At 41.0% G+C, this 12,073-nt stretch overlaps 1 protein-coding gene across 4 annotated transcripts in view; it reads left to right on the top strand.

Moving 5' to 3' along the window:
* The first annotated feature begins 1,091 nt into the window (after positions 1–1,091).
* The window catches only part of FBXO33 (F-box protein 33), a 43,389-nt gene continuing 32,407 nt past the window's right edge, over positions 1,092–12,073 (top strand). For 2 of the 4 annotated variants that reach the window (XR_015252407.1, XM_086709881.1), the window contains exon 1: positions 1,095–1,968. Coding sequence is in view for 3 of the 4 variants with exons in the window: in XM_086709881.1 (XP_086566007.1) it covers positions 1,361–1,968 (608 nt within the window). In the remaining variant the exon portion in view is untranslated. Of the gene's footprint in view, positions 1,969–12,073 lie in introns of all 4 variants that reach the window. The other 2 variants (XM_086709882.1, XM_025919309.2) reach the window with 2 other exon arrangements.

A 12,073-nucleotide genomic window follows, 5' to 3' on the forward strand; every position in this document is an offset into this window, starting at 1 on the left:
ACATGGTACGTGCAAGGCACCAAAAACCATCGAAGCCGCATGAACGGAGAGCTGTGCCCTCAAAAAGTTAAAAATAATCTAGTAAAACAGCTTCTTGGTGTTTACCACAGAAGAACACGGCTGTTCCAAGATCGTAGCTAAGGCTCTGAAGCGGCAGCCTCACTAAAGCAATCCTCAATTATTACATAAAATCACTTATTCCTTTCTGACTTCACCGCCCCTTACAACCAGTTAACTACTTCCCAAGTTGTGATCAAGTAAAATGGGACACTTATTCAAAAACCCTTCTCTCAAATTAGGGGCGCCAAACTAAAGAAAACCTTTATCATAACCACAAGCTTCTTTTCAAGTGGGGCCTTTAAATCTCACAATGGGGAACTCAGAGACTCCCTCAAACCCTGAAGAGGCTAATAAATCATCTAACCAGACCTCACTGCCTTTTCTTCCCCTTCTCCCTCAAAATCCAAAGGGTGGCGCTGTCCTCACTCCTTCCCCACAGACCAGGTGTGCGCGGAGGTCATCTGCACGATGCGACCAGTAGGGAAGGTCCACCTTCGGCCTTGGTCTGGGCTCTCGGCCGCGCCGCGCCGCCCCGCCCCGCCCCGAGTTACTCCTCTCCCGACACAGCCCGTCCAAGTTAGCCCGAGAGTCCACCCGCCTCCCTCTGCTTAGTGGCTGTCTCTCAGAAATCTCAGAAACTCTTTTAACAATACTCTGGGCAGATGGATCGGCTGAGAATCACCTCGCACGCTGGCACTCTGGCTGAGTCCTTAGCCCAAGAACTAAGAAACTTAGAATGAGAAGCATCACGACCCCTCGTACTGACCCTAGTTCCTCCACTTCACAGCCTGAACGCCCAAATTAACTAACTTACACTCTTGACGGGGCTCAGTCGCCGCCAGGAGCTGGGACGAGCCGCCTAGCGCAGGAACCAACCGCGCTTCCCGCCCCGCCCCGCCGGCCTTCGTGCGTCAAGAGTCACGTGCCGCATCTCCCTTCCCTGCCGGCAACTGGGCGCTCCCCTCTTCCGGAAGTCGCTCTCAGCCTCGCCGGCTCCTCCCACCACCGGTGACGTCAAACTCAGCTTCTACCACTGCTCTGCCTCCGCGTCCAGGCGCGGGGAGGGTTGCCGTTTCCTTAGGAAAAGTCCTGCCGCTTCCGAGGCGCTAAACATTACAGGCGAGCGTTTTGAAGTTCCTGAGTGTGTAGACTTTGGACACGCGTGAGTAGAGTTTAAGGAGCCAGAAGCTGGCTATCTAGAAGCCACACCCGCAGAGGCCTTCCCCCCTCTCCGCAATTTCTGTTGCATTTGGTTCCGCCGAGACCCACGACGGTTCCGCCCCCTTCTTCCTTGTCATTGATGTTGTTGTTCTTGTCAGTGCCGCAGCCCCGACCGCCGGGAGCTCGAACCCGAGCCGGGGCCGCCCGGGTGGCGCGGTGGCGGCGGCAGCGGCTGCGGCTGCAGCAGCTGCGACGGCTGCGGGGGCTGCTCCGGGGACTGCGGGGACGGCCGGGGGCTGGCAGCCGGCGGCGGGGCCGGATGGCTCTGTGCGGGCAGGCGGCAGGCGCCGCGTCGCTGCCCAGCGAGCTGATCGTGCACATCTTCTCCTTCCTGCCCGCGCCTGACCGGCTGCGGGCCTCGGCTTCCTGCTCGCACTGGCGCGAGTGCCTCTTCTACCCTGCTCTGTGGCCCCAGCTCCGCATCTGCCTCCGCGTTTCCCCCGCGGAGCAGCCTCGGCTCGAATTCCTCATGCGCAAGTGCGGCTGGTTCGTGCGAGAGCTGCGTGTTGAGTTCGCCGCCGAGAATTACCTGAGCGGTGGCGGCGGCCCAGGCGACGGAGGCGGCGCGGATCCTGGGACTGGCGGGGAAGAAGTCGAGGCCCTGCAGCTCTCAACCCGTTGGCTGGAAGTGCTGCGCACCTACTTAGAGCTGGTACTGTGCGTGCTGGTCAGCATCCGGAACAACAGGTAGGCTCATCATGGACCTCCATCCATCCTCCTTTTCCCCCTCCCCCTCTCCCGGGGCCCCGTGTCGCTTCCTCCCTCTCGCCCCAAAAAAGATTCAGTGAGGATACGCCTGGCAGCTTTGGCGTTGCTTTCTTTCTTCAGTGACTGCGGGTGTCACTTCCAACCCGGCCATTTCTTTTAGGCGGGAGGTCATAACGGGACTATCATAACACTTTATAAACATTGATGGACTTGGTGTTTGTCAGACATCACTTCTGGCGCCTTCCAGGCACTGTCTCATTCATCCTCTCGGTGGCCCTGGGATGAAGCTGACAGGCGCCGTCATTCTTCATTTTACAGATGAGAGAACTGAAGCTTGGAGGGTGAGGCCTGTGAATGAGTCTTGAGAAAAACAAAACATAACCCAGTGTTTCTGACCCTGAACCTGTCCATTCAAGATAATTCGTAGTGGGGGAAGAAGTAGGTATACAGCTGGTGTCTCATAGTTACAAGACTGCGTAAAAGAAATCTTTGACAGCCATTTTCTTACCAGGAATAGTTTTCATTAACTGGGCCAGGCACAAAGAGTAGGAGTGTTTGTTAGAGGGGTGGGGGAAGAGCCTGATCATCAGGGTTGGAAGTCCCTCCCCTTGCACTTCCAGACTCAATTTATCCCCAGTGATTCACCTAAAAGTAGCACAGTACAGCTTAGTGTTTGCGTGTGCTAGGGGAACTGGCCAGTGTCTGCAAAGAGTAAGCACATAACTGGCCTGGTTTTGCATCAGGACTTGACTGTCATTCTGGGACTAACTTCCTATTTTCTGACTTATTATCTTTATCAGCATTTTCCTTTATTTGCCTGTTGTCCTTTCCAAAATCCTATTAGTTTTTTATATCTGGATATTCTAACCAACCTTACAATTAAACTATGAGTTGGAAAAAAGTTCAAAAGTTCCAAAAGGAGCAACTTTCATAGTAATGATCGTTTAGCAGTTTACAAGTACATTATCTTATTTGATCCTTTCAGTGACCCTGTGAGTTAGGCAAGGCAGCTATTAATCCTATTTTATAGAAAGGAAACTGACGCTTAACAGGGTCAAGTGATAAACGCATTGTCATACAGCATTTTCTACAAGAGCAGTGTCCTTCCTTTTACAATAAATGAATTGTGTTGAACAGCATGAATTATGTTGAACAGGGTTGAGAGAAGGTGCTGATTTAATGCTAGGTAGATAGATATAGATATACTGTGTCTGAGTCAAGAGTGGGAGGTAAGCAGAAAGCTCCAAGTTGTTCCTGGAGCATGGCTCCATCTTTCCAGTGGTCTGTGTATTTCCCCAGCTTTTCACATCAAGCCATAACATTTTCGTACATTGATTGGATGTAGCAAGAGAGGCTGTTTGAAGCTGTAAATTAGAGACTCTCAGTTGAATGTATGGCTAGAGGACCAAACGACCCAGAGTTTAAAAGATTCAGAGTCAGTGAGCGCTTAAAATACTGATAAGACCAAGAGTGGAAGTGAATTCAGTGAGCACTAATTAGATTTTTCTGTTCTGAGATCAGATGGCACTTCTGAGCAACCATCCAAAAAAAAAAAAAATTGTGTGCTTTTGGTCCAAGTATGATCAAGCCTTACATAGTACCTAGTTCCTTTTAAGTGTTTTAATAACTGGTTGGTTGGATGCATGGATAACGTTATATAGGCAAAATAGTGATATATCACCTCTTCCTTTTGTTAATTCTTCTCTCCCTACTTCCCTTACCACTGCTGGATTTTTTGGGTTGTTTTTTTTTTCAGCCTTATTGAGATATAATTGACAAATACAAGTGTACCTACCACCTTTATTAGCATCCTAATCTACCTGTGTATATTGCCACCTCATGCCTGCCCTTTTGGTTTATCTATCACTTCTGTACAAATATAGCACACTGTCATCCCTGATTTTAAGGTATTCTTGTCATTTACTATACGGATGGTGCTGTGTGTTGTGCTGCTTGGTAGCACATTCATTGTATGTGTCTGGAATCAAAGTATAGTGTTATTACATATATTATCTGTACTAATGATATTTCAAAGGTTTTTTAAAATAAACTATGTGCTTGGAAATAAGTTAATTTAACCTTTATTTTTGAAAATGTCTGGAGATATTTTAGTAATATTAAAAGTACTAACATGAATGTTAAAAGCATAAATGGGACTAGTTTTCTTTAAATTGTAACAAATTTGAAAATGTTTTAGATCAAGTTGCTTATTTGGTAACTCTGGTAAAGCCTATACTTATTTCCTTCTGTAAGCACTTAACCTACAGACTCAGGGTCAGTAAAGAAGAAAACCATTTTATTTAGAGTTTTTTGGTCTTTCCAAAAACATTAAATTTAACAACTAATGAAAAAAAGGAACATTTAATATTGTTCTTTACACTTCCAACTTAAATTTACAGTGGTTTTGCTTTACAATATCTGCCATTTTGTAAGTACCAAAGGGGGTTTGAAACCTACCAGTTCACAAGTATTATGCTTCCAATCTTTGTGGTAAATTCCTTTATATAATTTACACAACTCAGACAGTTATTTTGTTGTGTTCCAGTTATTTTCATGCACCCCAGGAAAAGAACTAAAACTATAACCTTGGATTGTGGGAACTTTTCAAGGGTACTCTTCCAAGAGGATAATTGGCATTGGTTTTTGCTTGATTCCTGGGTTTTATATGCACATGTACTCTCAGAGTGACCGTAGCCTCTTTATAGGTATCTTAGGTGTTAGGAACAACTGACGAAGATCAAGGATGTCCAGAAATGTCTCTCAAAGGGTAAAACACAGTCCTCCAGGTTTCAGAGCTCCCTTCCCTTCAGGAGGCTACAATATCTGCCATTATTGTAAGAAACGGAAAGAAGAACAGAAATACAGGAGGTATTTCTCATTCATCTGTATTGTAAGTTAAATAGGCAGAATTTCTTCTGCAGTTCTGTAAGAAATTGTTCTTAAAAGTTCAAAACAACTCAGATACCACTTTTCGGATTTAATCTAGTTATTGAGTAGTGCTCGTTTGACTACTTGGGAAAAATGAGAGTTCATGGACAATAAAATTAATGATAATAGCTAATAGACTAAGATACTAAAAATACTTATTTCTAAACAGCAGGCATAGGTTCATTGCCATGATCTAGTTTATGCTTTTCTAGACTGTATAAGTATTTTATAATTTACTTTGTATGAAATTCTAAATTGGGGGAAGTACTTTTTTTAAAGATGAGTACCACAGTAGGCCAGAGAGATTTTATACGAGGGTAATTTTCCTCTTAAAAATCTCGGCTACAGCTCCCAACTACATGTATGTAGATTGACCATTTCATGGTTATGTCTGCTTATATAACCTCTCACTAGTAAAAGATCTATTAATAATAGATCTGGTTGTATTGATTTGGCATGTTCAGTGAAGAAGAGTCTTAACACTAGGTATTGTTTTCTCAACATCAGTCTACCAAAATCCAAAAACAGGCCATTTAAAAATACATCTTAAATTAGGTTAAAAATTCTTTGGACATTTCATATTGTTATCTAAGACAGTAGGAAATACCTTTGAAGATGTTGTGTTCAACAATCCTCAGCCTTATTTTTCTTGAAATATTTTCCCCCACCATAGTGTAGTAAATACATGTAATAATAGCATCTTACTTGTGAGAGCTTTTATTATTCACTTAAAGAAGCCCATTTGAAGAATAAATATTAACATATATTGGGACTCTGACCAGTGTATACCGTGTCCAAGAGACGGTTGCCCATAGAGAAGAGAGGTGAGATGATGCATACCCAACAGACTCCTTACCTTAAAACTGACAAATAAAAGTGGTTCCATAGGGATAGCCTCAAGGTCATTGAGAAATGAGGAGACTATCCTGTTAAAGAAACTAACCTCCTCAGAGAGCTGCTGAGAATTAGGGTTCTTTGTAGTCCATAGATACATTCTTAAAATGACTGAGAACTGATAGATGGAGGATAGGAAATAAAGCAAAGGACTGCCAAAGTAAAATATTATTTTTTCTGTGTTAAATGAAGCTGTAGAGCAGCTTTTGAATGAAGTGATTAAATTATTTTCATTTTAATATGTTAGTTCTGAGGCAGCCTTGGAAGAGTTCACCCCACTTGATCAATATACATAGGGCCTAAATGATAGCTATTAAAAAAAAATCTGTTTTTTCCTCCAAATATTGAGAGCCTACTAGGTGCCAAACAGTGAAAACAAACTCACATTCTCATGGACCCAACATTCTAGAAGAGAAAGAAACAATAAATGAAAGAAAGATTATTTCAGGTGTGAAATAAAATAAAATCTAAATGTAAAAGAAGACTATGTAATAGTGACTAGATGGCAAGGGAAAACCTGTCCAAAAAGCAACACTTGAGATGCAATATGAGTGACAGAAGTCACCCATCTGAAGATTTGAGCAAATACCAAATTAAACAGGAAAAAAAAAATTAAACACCAAAGCCTTAGGCCAGACAAATTTTTGATGTGATGGAACAGTAGGAAATTATGGCAGGACCATAAGAATGAAAATGGGAGGGTTGTCAAGATGCTGTCTAAGTTGTAGAGGGAGGAAGAGATGGAGTTGGTTATGTGGGCTTGTGGAATGAAGTTTGAGCTACATTCTAAGAATAGAAGAAGTCACCAAGAAATATTTAAGGGCAAGAGTAATGTGATCTAATTTGGCTTTTAAGACAGTCACTCTGGTTGCTGTGTAATGAATGAACTATACGAGAGAACAAGAGATGATGCGAGGAGACTTGGGAAACTTTTGCAATAAACTAGGCAGACATGATGGTAGCTTAGAGTATGGTTGGAGACAATGGAGATGAAGAAAAGTGGATAGATGTAGAATGTATTTTGGAAGTACAGTCAAGAGGACATTATTCTCTGTAAGAATCACTGATTTCTTGTCCTTAGTATTGTTAAAATGAACTTTTAATAAATAGCATGTTCAATAGCAATTTTAAACGTCAGTCTTAAGCTTTTGTTGTCTGTAATCTCTGGGATGTAAGGATGATGGTGATTCTTAGAAGGTAATTGAGTAAGTGAATTGTAAACAAGTGCTAGAAGATTGCTTTTAGTTAATGGATCCTAATAAAGCTAATAAAGAATACTATTATAGGCCGATGACTTACTTCAGGTCCCTAAAATTGTGCTGTATAGTTTGAAAGCCACTAGTCACATATAGCTTTTTTATAGCTTTTTAATTTTTAATTTCTTAAAATTAAAGATTAGTTAGGCACAGTAGCCACATTTCAAGTGCTCAAGGGGCGCCTGGGTGGCTCAGTTGGTTAAGCGTCCGACTTTGGCTCAGGTCATGGTCTCACTGTCTGTGAGTTCAAGCCCCACGTCGGGCTCTGTGCTGACAGCTCAGAGCCTGGAGCCTGCTTCCGATTCTGTGTCTCCCTCTCTCTCTCTGACCCTCCCCCATTCATGCTCTGTCTCTCTCTGTCTCAAAAATAAATAAACATTAAAAAAAAAAATTTTTTTTTTAAAAGTGCTCAGTAGCCCAGTGTAGCTACTGGCTACCATTATTGGACAACATGGAAGAGTATTGCCATGATGACAGAGAGTTATATTGGACCACTGTTCGCCAAAGTGTTTGTTTTTGTTTGTTTCTTTTGGCTATGATCATTCATTAGCATTTGTGAGAGAAGGAAATATGTTACCAAAAGTGTTATGTGGATACAAACATACTTGGTATTAAACATGGACTAAGAAAAGAATTGACCTGAAAGAATTTCGTGCAGTGATGTAGATTATTTTAACTTTTATCCGGTTAGAAAAGTAAAATGTTACATTTTATGAGCCCCTTTACAGCACTGGGAAAGGTTTTAACCTTTTTAAGAACATTTCTTTGAAGTACCAAGTTTTTATGTATTCCCTTTTGCCATAGTTCATTAGACTTGGCTGTATTAACTTTAATTTAGGGTGGCTATGTTTTGCATTTTTCCACTGATACTATTTTTTTTACATCAAAGAAATAATTTGGAGCTTCTGAAATGGAAGGAAATATAGTAGTTATTGCCACTAATGAAGTTCCCCAATTCTGAACCACAAAAGAGAGAACAATAAGGTCATTATGACCAAGATACCAGAAATTTTGGGGTCCCAGTTATATTAAACAGTCCAACAGAAATCCCAGAAAAAGATAAAAGGTTTTCTGGCCTCTGTAGTTAGACCTTGAGGAATATTTCTTAGGCTCATAGGTGGTTAATATTATTTTCAAAGCATTCCCTGAACTAACTCAATGAATCCACAGGCATACCTTGTTTTATTGTGCTTTGCTTCTTATTGCACTTCACAGATGTGTTGTTTTTGTTTTTGTGTTTACAGATTGACATTTTGTGGCAACCCCACATTGAACAAGTCTGTTGGCACCATTTTTCCAACGGCACTTGCTCACCTTGTGTCTCTGTGTCACATTTTGGTAATTCTTACAATATTTCAAACTTTTTCATGATAATTAGATTTGTTATGGTGATCTGTGGTCAGTGATCTTTGATGTTACAATTGTAATTATTTTAGGGTGCCACAAACCATTTCCATATAAGACAACAAACTTAATCAGTAAATGTTGTGTGTTTTGACTGCTCCAATTACCAGCCATTCCCTAGCCTTTTTCCTTCTCCTCGGGCCTCCCTGAATCCCTGAGATACCACAGTATTGAAATTAGGCCAATTAATAACTCTGAAATGGCCCTGAGTGACAGGAAGAATCACATGCCTCTTCCTTTATTTTTTTTAACTTTTTTTTTTAAGTTTATTTATTTAGAGAAAGAGAGAATGAAGAGGGAGGGTCAGAGAGGCAGGGGGACAGAGGATCCCAAAGTGGGCTCTGTGCTGACAGCAGAGAGCCCCACGCAGGTCTCGAACTCATGAACCATGAGATCATGACCTGAACTAAAGTCAGACACTCAATGACTGAGCCACCCAAGTGCCCTTCTCTCGCTTTAAATCAGAAGCTAAAAATGATTAAGCTTAGTGAGGAAGGCATGTCAAAGGCCAAGACAGACCAAAGGCTAGATGTCTTGTGCCAAATAGTTAGCCAAGTTGTGAATACCAAAGAAAAGTTAGTGAAGGAAATTAAGAGTGCTATCCCAGGGAACACACAAATGATAAGTGGAACAGCCTTATTGCTGATAAGGAGAAAGTTTTAGTGGTCTGTATAGAAGATAAAAACAGCCACATTCCCTTAAGCCAAAGCCTAATCCAGAACAAGGCTCTCTAACTCTCTTCAGTTCTGTGAAGGCTGAGAGAGGTGAAGAAGGTACAAAAGAAAACTTTGAAACTAGCAGAAGTTGGTTCATGACATTTAAGGAAAAAAGCCTTCCCCATAACATCAAGGTGCAAGGTATAGTAGCAATTGCTGATGTAGAAGCATGTAGCAAGTTATCCAGAAGATCTAGCTAAGATAATTAATGAAGATGGCTACCCTAAGCAACAGATTTTCAACATAGACAAAACAGCCTTCTGTTGGGAGAAGATGCCATCTAAGACTTTCAGAGCTAGGGAGGGAGAAGTCATTGCCTCGCTTCAAAGCTTCAAAAGACAGCTTGGCTCTTTTATCAGGGGCTAATGAAACTGATGACATCTAAGTTGAAAACGGTGCTCACTGACTATTCTAAAAATCCTAGAGCCTTTGAAAATTATAGTAAATCTATTCTACCTGTGCTCTGTAAATGGAACAGCAAAGCCTGAATGAACAGCATATCTGTTTACAACATGGTTTGCTGAATATTTTGAGCCCACTGGTTAGACCTACTACTCAGGGGGGAAAAAAAATCCTTTCAAAATATTACAACTCATTGGGGCGCCTGGGTGGTTCAGTCAGTTAAGCAGCCAACTTCAGCTCAGGTCATGATCTCACAGTTCCTGAGTTCAAGTCCCACATCTGGCTCTGTCTGTACTGACAGTTTGGGATTCTCTCTCTCCTCCACTTGTGCTCTCTCTCTCATAATAAATAAATAAACTTAAAAGAAATAGTTCATTGACAATGCACCTGTTCACCCAAGAACTCTAATGGAATTGTACAATGAAATTAATGTTGTTTTCATGACTGGTAGTTCAACATCCATTCTGTAGCCCAAGGAGTAATTTTGACTTTCAAGCCATACTATTTTTAAAAATATATATTATAAGGCTATAACTGCCATAAATCATGATTCCTCTGATAATCTGGACAGGGTAAGTTGAAAACCTGGAAAAGAATCACCACTCTAGGTGTCATTAAGAACATTCATAATTCATGAGAAGAGGTCAGACTACCATCATTAAAGGAGTTTGGAAGAACTTGATTCCAATCCTCATGGGTGACCTTAAGGGGTTCAAGATTTTGGTGGAGGAAGTAACTGCAGATGTGGTGGAAATAGCAAGAGAACTAGAATTAGAAGTGGAACATAAAGATGTGACTGAATTAGTGCAAACTCATGATAAAACGTTAATGAATGAAGAGTTGCTTCTTATGGATGGGCAAAGAGAGTGGTTTCTTGAAATAGAATCTACTGCTGATGAAAATGCTGTCACGATTATTGAAATGACAACAGAGGATTTGGAATATTACATACTTCGTTGATAAAGCAGGATGGTTTGAGAGGATTGACTCCATTGTGGGTAAAATGCTATCAAACAGCATTGCATACTAAAGAGAAATAATTTGTGCAATGAAGAGTCAATTGATGTAGCAAACTTTATTGTCTTAAGAAATTGCCACATCTACCCTATCCTTTAGCAACCACCACCCTGATCAGTCAGCAGCCATCAGCATGGAGGTAAGACTCTCCACCAGTAAAAACATTTGGTGAAAGCTCAGATGATGGTTAGCATTTTTTAACAATAAAGTTTTTTTTTCTAATTTTTTTAAATGTTTGTTTATTTCTGAGAGAGAGACAGAGCATGAGCACAGAGGGGCAGAGAGAGACACACACAGAATGGGAAGCAGGCTCCAGGCTCCGAACTGTCAGCACAGAGCCAGCCACAGGGCTCCAACTCACATACCATGAGAGCATGACCTGAGCCACCCAGGTGCCTCAGCAATAAACTATTTTATAATTAAGGCATGTACACTTAGACATAATACTCTTGTGTACTTGATAGACTACAGTATAGCATAAAAATAACTTGTATATGCACTGACTGGGAAACCAAAAAATTCATTTGACTTAGCTTTTTATTATGGTATTTGCTTTATTGTGATGATCTGGAACCAGACCCATAATATCTTAAAGATATGCCTGTATATGTGTAGGTTTTTATAAAAGGCTGTCAAAAATTCTCATGGTTATTTAATTCATAGGGAAATTCTTATGCTAAAAAGAAAACTAGCCCTTTTCATGAAATTTTAATATGCATATATGTTTTGTAAAACATACAATTTAAATACGTATATTAAAATTGTATGTCCATTTAACTATGGTTGAAAAGGTAATGCAGATAAATGCAGGGGCACCTAGGTGGCTCATTTGGTTAAGTGTCTGACTCTTGACTTCTGCTCAGGTAATGATCTTACAGTCATGGGATCAAGCCGCATGTCAGGGCTCTGCACTATCCAGAGCCTGCTGGGGATTCTCTCTCTCCCTCTCTCTTTGCCACTCCCTCCAGCTCTCGCTCTTCAAAATAAATAAATAAACTTTTTAAAAGTGCATATAACTGGTTTGAGAAAAGAAGTTTCACTTTTCTGGCAAATATGATATTTTAGAGGCATTCCTAATGCATCTTGTACCTAATGTACACCTGTACCCTAAATTTGTAATATGTTAGGTATAGCTAAATAGACCCTAATTTTTGTCATGAACTAAGGTAAATATATTATTCAACAAGTATTTATTGAATGCCAGGCCCTGTTGTAGCAACCGGGGATACAACAGTAGTCAAAGAGTCCTGCCATCATAGAGCATATTCTAGTGGGGAAAAAAAAAAAGACAAAAAACAAGTAAGTAAAATATATAGTATCATAGTTCATAATACATGCAGTGAGGCAAAATGAAGCAGTGAAGGGAAATGGGAATGGTGGAAGTAGAAAGGAGTGTTGCTGTGTAAAATAAGGGAATTTAAGAAACATCTCAACCACTGAAATAGTATTTGAAAGAAGTAAGGGAGG

The sequence above is a fragment of the Puma concolor genome, chromosome B3 (genome assembly GCF_028749965.1).
Source record: "Puma concolor isolate L17-30 chromosome B3, mPumCon1.1.hap2, whole genome shotgun sequence".
NCBI classification, from domain to species: domain Eukaryota; kingdom Metazoa; phylum Chordata; class Mammalia; order Carnivora; family Felidae; genus Puma; species Puma concolor.